Source organism: Mauremys mutica, chromosome 5 (genome assembly GCF_020497125.1).
Source record: "Mauremys mutica isolate MM-2020 ecotype Southern chromosome 5, ASM2049712v1, whole genome shotgun sequence".
Classification (NCBI taxonomy): domain Eukaryota; kingdom Metazoa; phylum Chordata; order Testudines; family Geoemydidae; genus Mauremys; species Mauremys mutica.
The window spans coordinates 47,330,536-47,348,986 of record NC_059076.1 but is presented as its reverse complement, the minus strand read 5'-3'; the positions used below and the strand labels follow the sequence as shown (position 1 = coordinate 47,348,986).

At 41.3% G+C, this 18,451-nt stretch overlaps 1 protein-coding gene across 1 annotated transcript in view; it reads right to left on the bottom strand.

Moving 5' to 3' along the window:
* The window catches only part of FAT4 (FAT atypical cadherin 4), a 233,469-nt gene that overhangs the window by 50,091 nt on the left and 164,927 nt on the right, over positions 1-18,451 (bottom strand). The window contains exons 8-9 of the mRNA XM_045018808.1: positions 14,738-14,988; positions 7,000-11,349 (exon numbers count right to left, since the gene is read on the bottom strand). Of these exons, the coding sequence (XP_044874743.1) occupies positions 7,000-11,349; positions 14,738-14,988 (4,601 nt within the window). The remainder of the gene's footprint in view (positions 1-6,999; positions 11,350-14,737; positions 14,989-18,451) is intronic.

The following is an 18,451-nucleotide window of genomic DNA, read 5'->3' as shown; positions in this document are numbered from 1 at the left end:
GGAGGCCGGGGCTCAGCAGGGTGGGGGTTCGAGTGCGGGAGACTCACTGAGGGGTGGTCTGGGTACAGGGGTGGGGGTCTGGATGCAGGGGAGGAACTTGATGGGGCATTCTGGGTGCAGGGGGACTCTGGATGCAGGAGATGAGGCTCGGCAGGGTGGGAGTTCAGGTCCAGGGGAGGGGTTGGGTGTGTGGGAGGGTGACGCTTGGCTGGGGGGTCTGGCTATGGGTGGGGGTCCAGATGGACAGGGGTCGGGTGGACAGAGGAACAGCTCCCCATACAGTGACCCATTCCCCCATGGCTGAGGAGTGATGGGGGCAGGAAGCGGGTGCAGAGCCAGGACCAAGTAGTGCTGGGGAGAGCCAGAGGTGGGGGGCTGGGTGTGGGGATCTTGGTGGGGAGAGTTACGGGAGACTAAGTGGGGAGATTTTGGGTGAAGGGGGTGAGGCTCAGCATGGGGGTCTGGGTATGGGAAGGTCCGGGTATTACCCTGTCCTGGGGGGTCTGACCCAGCACCAATTGGGGCATACCCAGCCCCCCACCCCCCGCACTGATTTATCTTTTTGATGAGTCTTCAAGGTGCCTGAAACAATGAACCCACACTGCTGGGGAAGGGCACATGACTGCTCTTCCAGCTTCCCTTTGCTTCTCTGTCAGAAAGTCATTTTTCTGCAGGGAAGCAAAGAAATCTGTGGGGGACATCAATTCTGCAAGCATGCCACCAGGAGTAGAAAACCCAGCTCAAACCATAGGAAAAATCTCAAAACCCATCAAATATAAGTCATTAACATAAATATAAGTTCTTATGTTTTCAAGTATGTGTCACAATCCAGAACAAATGCCATGTTTAACTTACATTTGATAAGGGTTGAACATTACAATATGACATTAGTCCCACAAAAGTTTCCTGCGTTTTTCATTAACTTCAACTACAAGCTATAGGCTGACGTTACAGTATCCTGCTAAAGCCAAACACAGTGTTCTGCTGACGGGTACCAGCAAACATGTTCCCATTTAACCACTGCAGTTAATGACTTAAAGCGTTATAGAGGATGGGTCCTAGAATTATTCTGCCATGCTTTCTGGCAAAATAATCTGATATACTAATTCAATGTGAAATAAAATCCTGGATCATTAACTTAATTAGAACCTCTAGTAAATTAACAATAATTGCTAGTGACCTGAGGCTCTGCAGTTTCCTGATGGGGTTCACTCAAAGGATCACGTCAATGTCTTTTGTATCAAGAAACTTCTTGTGTTGAACATGTGTTAGCTGTCAGAGCTGTTTTTCTTTTCTTTTGTACAAAACTGACTTTTTAAAAAAACAAACTAAGCTCACTTTATTATTTACAAATCAGTCTTTGTATTAGCCTGGTAGAGCAAACAAAAGCAAATTTTAATACCACGCTGACCCTAACTTAACAAATGTCTTCCCACTCTCTCTCCAGCTATTTAGGGCACAGAAGCCCCAGCACCACCTCAGAGGGGATGAGCAGTAGAGTGACAGGAAGTAAGGCTCAGGGCTAGCATCCATTCCTGCAACCTACATGTAAGTTGCAATGGGCACACAGCCCCAGCAGCTACCCTTCATGTCCACTGGTCATATTGGGCACAGAAACCACAGAGGGCAGAGTAGGAAGAGACTCTCTGGGTCAGTAGCAGGAGGGGAGCAGGAGCCCGGTAACAGTGAAATAATTTCAAAGAGCTGAGCAACCCCCTAACATAAGAACCACCAATCTACCTGAATGTTTTGTCATCTCTTATCATATCTCAGACTGTAAACTCTACAAGGTAGGGTTGTTTGTACAGTGCCTAGTACAAAGGTGCCCTGATTCTGACTGAAGATTTTGGGCCACAAAATGAATACATAACAAGCAATGATAATTATATTTCAGTAAAGGGCAGGTTAGGTAATATAGGAAAGCATACAGAGAATCCAGTTTCAACTTTGCAGGCTCTTATAGTGAATTTTCAGATCCACTGTTGATATTATAGGGCCCCCAATCACACTAATTCATAGTAATATGCCCTGAAAAAGACCTATTGAAACCCTGAAGTAAATCTTTTCATTTATGTTTTCTTAGTTTTCCTTTTATTATGTCTGGAGAAAGTAGCCATAAGTATTGGTTAGGATTTACTTACATAGACTTTAAATTACTCCTGGGGGAATTCTGCATTACTGCGCGTATGCAGAATTCATGTCCCCCACTGATTTCTTTGCTTCCCTGAAGAAAAATGACTTCTGGTGGGGGAGTAAAGGGAAGCTGCAAGAGCAGTCATGCACCCCTCCCCGGAGGCACAGGCAGGTTAGTTTGAGTGCTCAGAGCAGCCACCAGAGGCGTAAATCACCGGGGCTGTGTGAAATGTGGGCAGTTGTGCATCACACACACACACACACACACACACACACACACACACACAAACACACACACACTGTCCCTCTCACTCACTTTTGCAGGATGCTCGGTGTGGCGGAGCAAGGCTTCAGGGTGTGTCTGAGGAGGTAGGTGTGGTGCAGGCTGTCCCCTCAGGCAGAGCAGAACGTAGCAGCCGGCTTGCTTAGTGAATTGTTCCCATTGACTTTGTGACTTTGTGTATAAAACAGGTGTAAAAGTTTTAAGGCTCCTTTACATTGCCAGAGTGGTTTAAAGGACAGTATGGCCTTAAAAATGCTTATGGTGCTTTGTGATTAGAATGGGTCTAAATTTTTGGCTGAAAAAAATCTTATCAAAATATACTCCATGAACTGTTTGCTACTGACCTTTCTGGAGATGGTCAGTAGCCAATATAAATTGTGAGTTTGATTCCTCAGCCCTCCTGTTGCTCTTCAGTTGCCTATGATGTGACACTGAGCATATGGCTGCATATATTTATTGACTTACCGGTATAACTAGAAATAAAGGGTCAAACCTAGCTACATTACTATTAGGCAATGGAGTTTGGGGATTTTCTCCAATGCTCCCCACTCCCACTGTCCATCCATTGTATTGTAGTTTAAATAAATTACCTAAATAATTGAAATCAGCATTATTATATTGCATTATTTTGACAAATATGCAGAATTTTAAAATATTGTGCACATATTTTTTTTTGGTGTAGAATTCCCCCAGGAGTATTAAATGTCATGCTATCAAATGAGTTGGACTCCCATTCCTCTGTCGGAAAAAGAATATTTTGAACTCCTCTGTTGTTTTCCTAGGGTTACTCCAAGTTTATTGATTGCATCTGAAAGACAATGAGGTTTTCCTACTTCTAAGCAGGGATTAATTGTAAATCGTGGGTCAAGGCACGCAGCTTGGAAACTCGCCTAGCTGACATCACCACCACCAGGAAAGCTACCTTCCATGATAGGTGAGTCAGGAAGCACGAGGCCAATGGCTCAAAGGATGGGCCCGTGAGCCTGGACAGAACCAAGTTGAGATACCACTGAGGGACTGCGGATTGAACTTGAGGAAAAAGTCTCTCGAGACCTCTATGGAACCTGACTGCCATGTCATGGGAGAACACCGTCTGCCCCTAGATGGGCGGATGAAAGGTGGAGATGACCACCAGATGCACCTCGATAGGGGAGTGTGCCAGGCCCTGGTTCCTCAAATGAAGCAGGCAGTCTAAGATTGACTGCACCAAAGAATGCGAAGGGCAGATGCCTTGTTCGGCTGTCCAGTGGGAAAACCTTGTCCACTTTGCCAGGTAGGTCTGTCTAGTTGAGGGTTTTCTACTCCCCAGGAGGACCTGCTGGACCTCCTCAGAACAGGTCCATTCTTTAGGGTTCAGCCAAGCAGCATCCACACATGGAGAGATGCAAGGTTGGGGTGCAAGAGGCGACTGTGGTCGCGTGACAGCAGGTCTGGTCAGTCCAGCAGGGGCCACGGTGGGACTGCTACCAAGCTCAACAGCGTGCCAAACCAATGTTAGTGCAGCCATGCTGGGGAGATCATGATAACCTGCACCTTGTCCCTTTGGATTTTTGCTAGGACCTTGCTGATGAGTAGAATCAGAGGGAACGCCTACATCAAGCTTCCTGCCCACAGCAGGAGGAAGGCGTCGGAGAGGGAGCACTTGCCCAGACCCCATCTGGAGCAGAACCTGTGATACCTCCTGTTCTGCCTGGTGGTGAACAAATCCACTTGGGGAGTTCCCCACCTCTGCAAGATCAAGCCGGCTACACACTCGTGATGAGAGGAGAAGTTCCTGCTTAAGTGATCTGCTAGTATGTTCCTGGCACCCGGAAGGTGACATACTTCTAGATGGATTCCGTGGTTGATGCAGAAGTCCCAGAGACAGAGTCCCTTGACATGTCCCTGGAGCGGTACAGGTGCCACGGAGATTCTGGGTGCTGACTCTGCAACTCCTGCCAGGGGGCATGTGTGCCTCCACAGGTCTGCTCCTGGTCACCGGCAAGCTGCGACTCAAGCCTCTCTGCCCTTGTCCAAGATCCGGAGACCAGATGGGGCTGCGAAGCTTCTGCCTATCATGGTCAGAAACGTGTTGGCTGCGAAAGGGCGACTGTTGGTGGGATGTTCCCCACGACAGGGAGCGCTGCTGTAGAGGTGGAGACTGTGGTGGTCCTAATGCGGGTTTACCCCGTGACCAGGACCCCGCAGGGCCCAGAGTGGGCAGCACTGGGAGGGACATAATCTTTTGCACTGCTTGCAGGGCCTCCGGCATGGATGGCACCCAGAGCTGACGAGAACTTCCTCGCTATCCGGGGTAGTTGGTGGGACAGCGGCCTAGGCTACACTGCTCGACCTGAGCTGGGGCCTGAGATCCCGAGGGGGATGAAGAGGTGCCCAAGACAGGGCCTTGGTCCACCCCAGACTTGTCCTTTCCCTTCTTTGCCCCGTCTTCCTGGGCTTCTTGTCTAAAACGACGGAAGGGGTGGCACTGCTTGGCGCTGAATAGGGGTAAGGGCAGACTACATAAAGAGCACTTCAAGTAAATGTCATGCTCCTTCTTCATCCTGGGCTTGAAGGACTTGCAGATTCTGCATTTATCACTAATGTTACCTTCACCCAAGCACCATAAACAACTGTTTTGTGGCTCACTAATGGGCATAGACCTTTTACAGCGATCACAGGGCTTAAATCCTGGGGACCGGGGCATGCCCCATTCTGAGGCGAAGTCCTGTTTGGGACCTACTAAGTCTCTAACTAACAAATAGGGAAATTAAAACTAGAGGGAAACTATAGACAATAATATACAAGAGGGTTCGAACGAACGAGAAGTAACAGCGCTAGCTGAAGCAGCAACAGTTCCATGCACTGTCACTGGTGGCAAGAAGGAACTGAGGGTAGAGGGGGCCGGCGGCAACCTATATGCTGCAGCATATGCACGCTACTCCAGGGGGCGGCAGAGCTGGTCCCCTACAGATACTGAGGGAAAAACGTCCAGCAGCGGTGCATGTGGAGAGCACACAAACCTCAGTTGAATGGACATGAATGGACATGAGCAATCACTCGAAGAAGAATGAAAGTTACTAAAAACTAAGAAGATGCCTAGCATGCCACACTTCAACTTAAAGCATTAATTGACTCCATAGTATGTATTTTTATATGCAACTATCCCCTATTCTCCACATCTCTCTCTAAGTATAGATGAAATATTTAATTATATAAAACATTTATCCTTCAGGATCTTCACTAGGAAAAAAGTGTCAAATCTAGCTAATACAAATATGTTTGTAAACTCTTTTGTTTGAATTTTTCAAATGTTTCTATTTCCACCCCTTAGTACTCAAATAAAGGTCTGCTTACACCTACGCAATAAGTCACACCAGTCCAAGAACATTACTTTGCAAAGCACACTGTGGCTCTGACTCAGTAAAGCACTTAAGCACATGATTTCAGTGGAACTTAAGCATGTCCTTATAGTTAAGCACACACTTTAGTGCTGTCCTGAATAGAGATGCTTGTCCTGAATCACAGCCTAAATAATTAAGTCGTTTAAGACTGTCAGATAATCATGCTGAAATAATTTTAATTGGCAAATTAATTAGTGCAAGGATTTAGTAAATTGTCTTGTGATGATACTTGAGTGGTTCTCTGTCTCCTTGAAAATTCTAAGGCTAAACACATCTTCCTATTTTCAACTGAAGCCTAGGACTGTTTGTTCTCACAGCAAAGGAGGCCTGAAAGGGTCTGTGCTTTGAACCTGTTGATATTTCTTTTAAAATGGCCAAAAAGGGTCCCATGCCCAGTGACTCCTTTCTTTCTGCACAGGGAGGAGTGAATTTAATCCTTCCGCAGCATTCTGCCCTTGCTGATTGGACACATGTACTGCGTTTTCCCCACATGGCAGTGCAGAGTGCAAACTCCCATTTACCAGAGGGAATGGCAGCATGCTGTTTGAGAGAGATGTCAACTTTTTCATTTGAGGTGCTGATTTGTTTGAACACTTTACAAATATTACAGAAAAATTCTCCGGAGTGATAAAAATGTAACATTTATATTATTGGCTGAAAACAAAACATAAACAAACAAAACGTGGAAACAACGTACATGTGCCTCTCTCCCTGATCACTCTGTTTTTATGTTGTTTCCTTCCCCCTCCCCTTCATCTGTTTTTGTCTTATATGATTGTAAGAAATTTGGGGCAGAGACTGACTTTCCTTATATGTTTGTCCAGAATTTAGTACATGTGGAGTGTTCCTGTAATATACATAATAATAATGGGAAAAATAATATTTTAAAATATTGGAACTGGATGTAGCATATTTAAAAAATGGGACAGCTTTTGTGAAGTCCCTTTTTTCTAACATGGATCTGTAGGGTGATATTTGCCTGAGGACAGAACAATAAGGACAATGTTTCTGTCAGCATCTTATTTTCTTTGCTCAGTTTTATTTATTGTCAGCTTCTTATTCGGATTATTCCTCTGCTTATTTTGAATACTCATACTAAGACTGATAATCATAGCTGGAGCAGCTGCTAACTGGCACTCAAAAGACATTTTTACTCTCTCTCTGTTTCATGCTAATTCCAAAAGGAGAAAAAGATCATACCTGTATATCCAGTTTTACAAACACAGTTGAAGCTTCCTGGGAAGTTCTGGCAGACAGCGCCATTTTTACAAGGGCTGGACAGGCACTCATTGATGTCTCTCTCACAGGCCATTCCGGTAAAACCATCTGGACAATTGCATGAGAATCCTCCCACCAAGTTGTGGCAAGTCCCATCATTGTGGCAAGGGGATGGGAGACATTCGTCAATGTCAGTTTCACACAAATTACCATCGTACCCTGGCATGCACCTGCACACAAAGGGCTGCAGAGGTTCATTTGCCATGATGATTACTGGGATACTCTCGTGGCTCTTTAAAACAGGTTTCACAGCTAGCCTTCTCAAGCAGCTTCCTCCATTTTGACATGGACTTTGAACACATGAATCATGATCCACAGACTCTATCCGTACTCCACTCTGACGGAAAAGGATTTCTTTGATGCTCTCAAAGAAGGTAGCCACGCCACTGGGATTCACATACTGATTGTTGTTCCGTTTCACAGCTGCCATCAGGAAGGTTCTGTTACTCTCTTCATAAACCCCATAGAGCTGCACAGCAGTTCCTAATCCGGGTAACTGTGAACTGGCAATACGCAGGAAGTGAAGGTAGTGATTGGTCAAAAAATCTCTCACAGTTTGCACGCTAAGGCGAAGAAGGATGCTGCTGTCAATTGTGGCATTACTGAACCCTGCAAAGAAAACTCGAACACTGCTAGTAACTGCATTGTGTAACCCATCATTGCTAAGAACTGTCAGGTCAAATGTTCCATCTGTGGACCTTGCCTGCGAATTCAGGTCACAAGTGCCCCCTGGAATATTAAAGAGGCTTGTAACTCCTGAAGTGAGGGAACAGCGGAAGCTGTCTAAAACATCTGGATCCTGAGGTTTCACACTGCCTAAAATTCCACCTAGGAATAGGTTGCCATAATAATGAACAAAGATCTCTACTGTTCTAGGTTGCGATGGATTGTCATTTTGGTCTATTACCTTTATTTGTACAGTTCCTGTGGAAGACATCTGAGGAATGCCAGAGTCTCTGGTAATCACTGATAAGTAGAAGTCGCCTATTTGCTCTCTGTCAATTTCCCTAGTTGTGGTCAAAATTCCTGCAGTGCTAAGACTAAAATAACTGGTTGCAGGGCCAGTGCTAAGCAAGTAGTAGGTAAAGGGGCCTTGATTTGGAGGGAGATCAGGATCTGACGACTGAAGTGTCATCACAAGAGTTCCGGCACGATTATTTTCCATTACTTCTCCCTGGCTGGTGGACAAGGTAGGTCCATTATCGTTGATATCTTCCAATGTTACCAATAAAGAGGCACTTCCTGTTGCTGAAGGTGTTCCTGAATCAATTGCTAACACAGTCAGGTTGTAGACAGGTAAAGTTTCTCTGTCCAATTCTGCAGTGACAGTAACCTGTCCTGTTTGTGGATTGATAGAAAAGGCACCATTGTCATTCCCAGAACCAATAAAATAGGAGAATCTGCTCCAACTTGGGACGGAATCTGAATCAAAGGCACTTACAAATGTGACATGGGTCCCTGGAGGAACACCTTCACTGATTTGTATATTGTAAACCTGTAGGCTAAAAACTGGAGGATCATTAGCATCTAAGACAGTGATATTTACAATGACTTCATCTACATCTGCACCACGAATGCTTCCAAAATTTTTTGCAAGAACTTTCAAAGAGATACGTTCTTCCTTTTCTCTGTCAAGAGGACCTGAAACATAAATCTGTCCACTCTTCTCATTAATCTGGAAACCTTTCTTTCTGCTACTGCCAAAGATAAGGTAGTGGACTTCTCCATCGGTTCCCATATCACGATCACTTGCAAAGACTTCTCCCACAACCATGCCTTTAGAAGCTGCTTCAGAGACCTCAAAATAGTAAAGCTTGGACACAAAACGCGGTACATACTCATTTGTTCCTTCTAATTGGATGTTGACACTAGCAAAACTGCATCGCTCTTCATCTGGAACATTAAAAGCTTTCACAGTTAGATGATAACTTTGTTTTGTTTCATAGTCTAAGAACCCTTGGGTGGTGATAATTCCTGTGTTGGGATCAATGACAAAGAGATCACTATCTGAGGACTGAACTGCATATGCAATCATGGCATTAGGTCCAGAATCGGCGTCAGTTGCATTTAGACGGATAACAGTTGTCCCACTTGGAGCATTTTCTAATACATTAGGGAAGTAGTCTTCTGGGCTGAATATTGGAGAATTGTCATTCACATCAATAACATTAACTGTGACACTGCAGTAACCTGTTCTAGCTACCCATCCTCCATCTGTAGCACTAACAATCATCTCATGATTTTGACATAACTCATAATCAAGGGGTTTGGCTAGAGATAATGCCCCTGTAGATGTATTAATAGCAAAGATACTAGCCTCATTTCCTGAAGAAATATTATATGTGATTAGTCCATTCATAGCAGCATCCCTATCCCTTGCTGAAACAGTTCTGACAGCTGCTCCAACAACATGACTCTCAGGGATAGTAACACTTATATGGCTTTGAGAGAACTCAGGTGTATGGTAGTTTTCCTCTGTGATAACTATTTGAACAGTAACCTCAGATGAGAGGGGAGGATTGCCTTTATCCTTTGCTTTTACCGTAAGCAGAAAGTTTTGGTTCAAATCAGTCATGAGTGAAGATGATACAGAAATCCAGCCTGTAGTGCTGTCCAGCTTAAATTTGTCAGTGTTGTTTTCATTAGAAATGAAGTATTCAACTTCAGAATTTAGTCCAAAATCCTTATAATCAACTGCAGTAACTTTAATTAATTTAGTACCAACTACTACATTTTTAGTCACAGGGGTAAAATATTTACTAGCAAGAAACTGTGGTACATTGTCATTGCTATCCACTATGTTGATTGTGACTGTTGTCTCACTGAGCAAAGAAGGACTGCCTCGGTCTGAAGAAGTAACTATGAAGCTGTGCCTGTTGATATTGATGTTGCTGGAACCACTGGAATTTTGATACCTTAAATATTGCTTATTGAAAATCTCTCCCGTGGTAGCATTAATTCGGAAGAACTCAGACTGGGATTTTATGAAGTAGAAAACTTGGCCGTTAGATCCTTCATCGGGATCTATTGCTGAAACCTGAGTTACTTTTAATCCAACCTCAGTAAGCTCAGGACAATCTAAGTAATAGGATGTTTTTGTGAATCGTGGGGCATTATCATTGATGTCTGTCACAAATATAGTCACATCTGTGCTTACAGTCCACCCGGAATCATGTGCAGAAACTCTGATTCTATAGCGGTCTGTATCTTCCCTGTTCAGGTGTCGACTGATTGTAATGTCCCCAGTACTGGGGTTTATGTTAAATGGAAGACTTGTATCCCTTATGGAATACCTGCTGATAGCATTCACACCAGTGTCTTCATCTGAAGTTGTGACTCGTGTAACTGTGTAACCTAGAGGTGCATTTTCAGGTACTGGAGCACTGAATATCTGAGAAAACCTGGGAGCATTATCATTTTCATCTAAAATATTAACAACAACTTTTACTGTTGTGCTCTGAAGAGGGGTACCTCTGTCTGAAACTTTGATGGTTAGCATGTAGCGAGCCAAGTTTTCCCTGTCCAAAGGTCTGACACTTCTAATTTCACCTGTGACTCGACTAATACTGAAACTATTTTCTTTATTGCCATCAATTATTTCATAGTTCAACTGTCCATTTGGGCCACTGTCCTTGTCCACAGCACTGAGAGTCAGAATTTTACGTGGTGAAAGGTTCTCCATTATTTCAGCAATGAATGGATTTCGCTCAAACTCTGGTGCATTATCGTTGACATCTACCACTGTTACTTCTAATTTCTCATAAGAGGAGAAAGGAGGAAAGCCCGTATCTCTGGCCTCAATCCAAACCACATATTTCTGTATTTCTTCAAAATCCAAAGGTTGGCTGATGGAGAACTGTCCTGTTAGTTGGTCAATTTGGAAGGTATTGCCAAGGTTACCGCTAGCAATGTAGTACGACAAGGAACCCCCTCTGGACGAAGACCCAGAAACAGTGGTGACAAGGGTACCAATTGCTTGATTTTCAGGAAATATGAAAGTCTGTTGCTCAGCTCGAACTTGAGGGAAGTCTGCTTTGTTCGCAAATCTCACAGTTACAGTTGTAGAGTCTGTTTTTGGATATAGGCCACCATCTTTTACATGAACGGAAAAAGTCACTTCAGAAGCCCCTGTCAGTGGGTCAGCAGCCATAATTGCTCCCCTCATTGGGTCAATGTGGAATTTTTCAGAGTTCTTTCCCATGAGGGAATAATGAAGCTCAGCATTGGGCCCAGAATCAGCATCAGTGACTGTCACAGCAAACACAAACGAACCTGCCAAGAAGAACAAAGAGGATAATTAATTTTGTGTAACAAAAATAGGACATTGGAAAGTAATTTTTCGATGTGAAGCATTGGGAATTATGCACACCAGTCCCGTTATTTTTCATGATGCTGTTCTGACAATTAACTCTTTTTCATAATGATAAAAGAGAATATGAGATATTAAGCCAAATTTTCAACCACTCAGGTCTACTTGCATGCGCACACACACACATATACAAAATGCATGCATGCATGTGCATACATCCACATTTGTGCCTGAAAATCACGTGTGTTCACAAAAATAAATAAATAAATAAATATAGTATTATGTATAGATGTCAGTGCCTATAAGCAAATGGGCCTCTGACTTAGTAAGATTATATGAAAACTGTAATTGTAATACATTGCATAGTATTTAGTAATATTTTAAATTATTCTATGTTTTGCAGGTATTGTATGACCAACCTTAATAATGTGTACACATAGTATTTAAGTGTGCCAGTTCTCCAGCATACATGGACAGTTTGGGTCTGCACATGCAAATCCAACACATGCACATGTATCTGGGTACTTGTCTGCCTCAGTTGTGTATGCACGCTTTTGAAGATTTGATGCTGAATGTCCACTATGCTGGACATCCATTCACTGTTTTTGCTAGTGCTGAAGCTTGGCTCACACCAGTTTTCTATATAAATCATATAATTTTCAAACTCTGAAGGCAAAATCTGTGAGGGACAAGAGTGACTTTGACAGTGTCCCCTTAAACCATTTCTTCTTGTGGCTATTTTTCAGAGAGCAACATTTTATATCCCAAAGGGAGGAACTGCCAGATGAAGAACACCAAAAGTCAGCAGTATTACAATACCTGAGCTTGACAAGATTGGGACAAAATTAAGAGTTCTGCTTCGGTTAGGCACATTAATTTTATGTGATTGTGATGACTTGTCAGAACTCCATTTTTTATCCTGCCACAAAATTAAAGAAGCCAGGCTGTATTCTCGTCTCCAAGTGTGCATTAAGACCATTGTGAAGTAATCATGGCAAGAAACTATATTATTGTCTTTGAGACTATCACATTACACCACATTTTACTACAATTAGTGCTGTGCCTGCCAAACCCATTATCATCAACAGCTTTTTTGAGTAGTTTGAGGGGATTCTAAAATGTCCTTTTAGTTGAAGCTTGGCATACAGGTTTTCAGTTTGGGGATTTTTTTTTTAAAAACATGTTTTATTTAATTTTATTTCCTGTTTTTTAAGTTAGTGAAGTCCAAAGAAATTATGACTTTGACTGTATTTTGACATTTTTTTCTTTTCTAATTAAAAAAAAGTTTTATATTAAAAAATTGCAGGTCACAACCTGATAATACTGGATAAGTGATGTATGCTGCCTAAATGCATGAAAATGAAATCTTCAACAAGAAATCTACCCATATGTTACTGATCTCAGATCAGCTGTGCTCATAATGTATGAAGTTTCATTTTGTACAACAAAGGTTTTTGTTGATATTATTGTTCTGAAAGGGGGAGGAAGTATGGACAAAATAAATCATTCCTTCAAAAAAACAGTTTGGAATCACTAAAAATTTATAAGACTGGACACAATTCCCGGCAATGTGATATTTTATTTCTTTAAAAGGAAAATAAAAATCTTCTATACAGGGAACATGTATGTTTGTATGTACAGAGTGTTAGAGCCTTGCAATGAAAGTATTAATATGCAGTTTTGTAAATTTATGATACATGCAGTGATCATACTTTAAAACTTTCTTCTGTTCCAGAGTTATTCCATTTTAAATCTGGTAGAATCTTTCAGTTTACGACACTTTTTAATTGTGATCACTGTATGTATATGAATGTCTTGGGATTACCATGAGACAAAAACTTGCAAAGAATAAAAATGATAATAAACCAGTATGCACTTTAGAGGACATCATGGTGCCCCTGGAATGGTTATTTTAATCAACTGAGTAGTGAATCCTACTGCAATCTCACTGCAATACAGTCTCTTAATTACATAATTTAAAAACCTCACTAAGTAATCACATCCATCCCTATATTTCAGGTATTTTATAAAGCTAATAAAAAACTGAATAAGTTCAGTTAATAATTAGATATCTATTATTTATGGAACATTATGATTTTTAAGAGGGATATTAACCTTCTATATTTAATATATTCCACAAGTGCTCATCCTATGCATGAAAAATATTAATAAATGTGGCAATTCAGGATTTTCCACTTCTGATGTATTTATATGTGTTTAAACATAAACTGTATAATCAAGCAATTCAACCCTACAGTCAAGTGAAATTTGGGTGTGCAAAGAATGCAGGATCCATGAATGTTTATACAAGGTGGGAAGGATATTTGACTTTAAGAAGTCTCCAGAGAAGCCTTTATAATTAAAATGTGACATGGACAAGAATAATTAAAAGATATTTTTTGAAATCTTTTCTGAGACCCTCACAGAGACACAGAAGGGCTTTTACATATGAAGGGGAGATGTTCAAAAGCAGAAACAGCAGTTATTGCCCCTGCTCTTAAAGCAATTTTATCATTTCTTTCTCTTTTAGATTTGAGGGCTTGATTCTGATTTATACTTAGGCCCAGTTATAACACTCTGCCAGCATAAAGGGACTTTAAGGACATTGTAAGTGTAAGTCATGCCCACTGTAAGGCTTCTTTGCACTATTGGAGTGATGTAAAGGGCCCTAGAATAAATGAGACTAAGACCGTGAGTACTTTCTTGCCTACACAAAGAAATAACCTGTAAAGTAAAACATGACTTAATCATGTTAACAGTGTGTAACATACTGTAGATGATGTGCTACCTTTTAAAAAATGAAATAATATTATCTGTACAGAACCAGAGGTGTACTTTACACTTTGGAAACACAACTTGAAAAAGGGACCTTTTCACCACAGAAGCTTGCATTTATTTTTTGGTCCACTAAGAGGTGTCACATCAACTGCTCTGTATGCTTTTTCTCAATAATAAAATGTATAGAACTTTTTATCTTCAAAACTCTTTATAGAGATTAACTAATCTATCCTTACAAAATTATTGTTGTGAATTAATAACAAGCCAAAGAAAAATACCAGCTCTTCTGGATAATACTGCATATACTGTAACTAGTGAGCTTCAAAAGAGGATGATTTGATGTGGATGTGAAGAGAAAAAAAACCAGAAGAATACATTATAATTACTAACCCAAACCCATTCACTGTTTCAAATCTGTTAATTATTTCCAACAGCACGTGCCACAAACATGAGAGACAACGTAAAATAGTTACAGGGCAATATATTTTACAAATTTCTTATGGAATGACCTATCACTTGATCAGTTTTTACATTATCCCATCATCTCCTGGAGGGCCACCATTATCAAATTACCTGAAGTTGTAGGTGATGGAATATGGGTGACATAAGGGTGGTGTTGAAATTTGGGAGGATTGTCATTCACATCGGCAACAGTGACAAGGACACTGGTAGAACTGGAAAGGGCTTTGGGAAAGCCACCATCGCAGGCCACAACTACTAAGGTGTAGTTCTCCTTAGTCTCTCTATCTAGTAATGCACTGGTGATGATCTGTCCTGTTGATGGGTTGATTGTGAATTGTGAATTACCACCAATAAGACTATAGCTGTTCAAAAGACAAAAAAAATAAAAGATAAGACATTTTCTATTAGTATTCTCATAAGAAAGAAACTCTATTATGATAATCATAAATATTTAAGCTACTGAACTACTATCATGCTGACCAATATTGTCTCATTGTTTCCTTGTGCTTTCCCATCTGTCTGTATCCATTTGTTTTCTCTTGTCTTATACTTGACTCTTTGAGGCAGTGACTATATTTTTGTTCTGTGTACAATACATAGCACAATGGTATCATAGGGCTTCTCTGTGCTATAGTAATAAAAATAACAATAAATGATAACAAACTAAAGATGGAAAAGAAACAGTGTGTACTTAACTAAAAAAGGGGTCGGACATCTGCATCTGAGTTTGGTATTTTGCTGTGTATCCAAAGTTTTGGCCTCCAAATTGAACTATCCCAAAATGTTGTACAATTGTGTTGGGCAGCACTAGAGGCAGTATCTCTAGGAGATATGTAGGAAACTTTCCAGGTCCCCACCATTTGTGGTGCCAAAGAGTACGCAAAGGTGGGAAATACTCATTAATACACCTAATTCAGCACTTCTCTAATCTAAACTTCTTCTCTGATTTACAGACCTTCAATATTCAGTATACTGTGAAACCTGCACGAAGGATCACCTCCAGTAAACGGCTCCTCTTGTTTAAGATACCGTTTTAAATAATCCCCATCTTACTGGTGCAATTAAGTTTGATCTTAAATTAAAGACCATATTTACTGGGCAACTGAGGTTTGCTGATATTTTGGGCAGTCACTTAAGACAGGTTTCACTGCATTCTTTTTAGGACTTTGCTCAAGTTTGGGAACGCTCATTCAATACCTTTACGTTAACGTTATGGATGAAGACAGGAAATGATCTAAGTAGAATGGAGCCTATTCTGCTCTCTTGGAATTAGAGTGAACCACTGGAGTTTGAAACTTGTTTTAAGTGACCCTTCAAGGGACTGACAAAATCTAATTGCTTTATACAGATGAAGGTGGAGCAGAATTAACTTCAGTACATTTGGGGATAGAATAGAGCAGGCTCTCAAGACTGGAGCCTGACTGTTAAAGCTGACACACTAACAGACTAAATATTATCCCACAAGGCTGAGATCTGCCAATCTGAATCTGTAAAATGCAATGAGAAGTAAAGATCTGTAAATAGTAGTAAAGATTTGTGAATAACAAAAGGATTGTTTTACTGTAACATGGTAGAAAGAACTTCTAGTTTGAATCATTTTGTGGTCTTGGGCAAAAGCCTGCTTTTGTTTCCACCAATTTAAATCCAGAGTAATTCACTTGGAATCAGCAGGGATAGCTTGATGTTAAGCAAGAGGCCAAATTCTGCTCCCGTTTCTATGGCTTTTAATATGTCAAATCATGTATTTATAAAGTACTGATTGTCCAGAAAAAATGATGCTATAGCTCATTAGATAGGCTGGGCTCCATCTTACTGACACTCTTGGATTGCTTAGATGGATATATTAGATTTTTGTTTTGAGCAGAAGTATGGATCTCCAATGATATTTTGATGCATTGTGGATTATTTTTTTTTCAGATGACCAGATAATATAATGAATTGTACAATTTTTCAAATGCAAACAAAAGGTTGAAGTGGATAATTCCAGTCGATGGTATTACAACCCTGATAAAAACAAAACACATAATTGTAGGGAGAATTGCTTTTTCAGAAATGCCTGAATCAAAAGCAGCAGCACTGTTCAAACTAAATGTTTCTGTACTGATCCAGAACAAGAATGGTCGTATGAAAAAATACATAGAAATATTATTTTTGCTGCTTATTTTATATCAAAATGGGTTATGACAGGAATATTCACATAGGCCAGGGCATTTCCTAGGGAATCAATAACCAGCTGGAAATAATGGCAATAAACTCTCCCAAGCAAGTCATTAATCCCCAGAAAAAGCCCTGGGCATACTCATAATTGCTTAACTATTATTTAATAAGATGGCTATGTGTAATTATTTACTGGCTAAAGGGATATTAGTCTGGGGTGAAATTCACCTTTATGCAGAAAGCCTGCAAAAGGCGTAATGAACTATTTAAGTCTCACTAAACCTTCAAACTACAGAATGCATACGGGCAAATTTCACCTCTAACCTGCAGTGTCAAAAAAAATAACAAAGTACAGAGATCCACAATGTGCTGAACCTATATAACTCCATAGCACAGGTATGCTCCAGGACAGAACTTCGGCATTATTACAAAAAATAAAGACAATCAGTATTGCCAACAACTGGCCACAAATCAAACCATTCTCATCCTAATCTCCCACCCCCATGCTCTGCCAATAAATTCATATTTATCCACTGGCCATAATTTTTAATGGAGATTCACAAGATTTTTATTTGTTAATATTGTGACTGCACCTAAAAGCAACAATCAGGTTTGCCTCATTGTGTCAGGTGCTGTACAAACATAATCAATCAGAATTACTGCCCTAAAGAGCTTATAATCTAAAAAGATGTGCCTTAAACTGTATCCTACAATTTACTAAACTCAGCTCTGGAGGACCTCAAGGAGTGCAACCCAGAGCCAAGGAGTCTTCACTGAGACTGTCCTTTTAACAGTGGAGTCTCACAGCAATGAGAATTTCAGCCCATCACAGCTGCCATGATGCAGCAGAAGGGACAAGGTTCTTTCTTACAATAAGGTATACAATGGAAAATAAAAACATGTTGGTATTACAAAATACATTGTTGTCTTACATGCTTGTCCTTTGCAGGTACTGATTTACAAGGGCATGTTATATATTTACAAACCATGGATTCAGTCCCGCAACTGACTCCACACTGGCAGACCCTTAGACCCATGTGGAATTCCACTGTCTTCAGTGGTGTTCTGAGCTGGCACAAGGGTTTGCCTCTGAGGAACCCCACTGAAGTTAATGGGACTCTGTGCGTGCATGGAGTCAATTGCACGACTAGAGTCTATGTTTGACATACTGTATTTATGAAAAGTGACCTAAACTCCAGGTATTACTCCTGTGATAGGGTATATAAACCCCACACTGGACAACAAAGAGTTAAGGAGCTGCTCTGGGCTCAGCCAGTCCTGCCCCACCTCACCTGCAAGGCTGCAGAAGGAGCTTAAAAGGGGAGCAGAACTAGGTTGCTGAGAGGGAAGAGAACAGACCTTCAACCCTCAGCTTCTAAGGAAGGGGCAGACTCCAGCCAGGAGCTGCTACACCACACCCAGCCACAAGAAGGCACCAGCGGTGAGCTGACCCCTTCACAATCCAAAAAAACCCACATTTTATAGCAAAATGGATATAATCCACTTCATATAAACTAGGTTCAAATATCCATGGGCTATATTCTCTGATCAGTTTCCAGACCAGGTGATTCCTACACCTCACTCCCTGGACAGAGGCCCAATAGTGCCGATTCACATCAAGCATTTAGTCTTGTATTTTGACTTTGCTCTATCTGAATACTCCTTAGA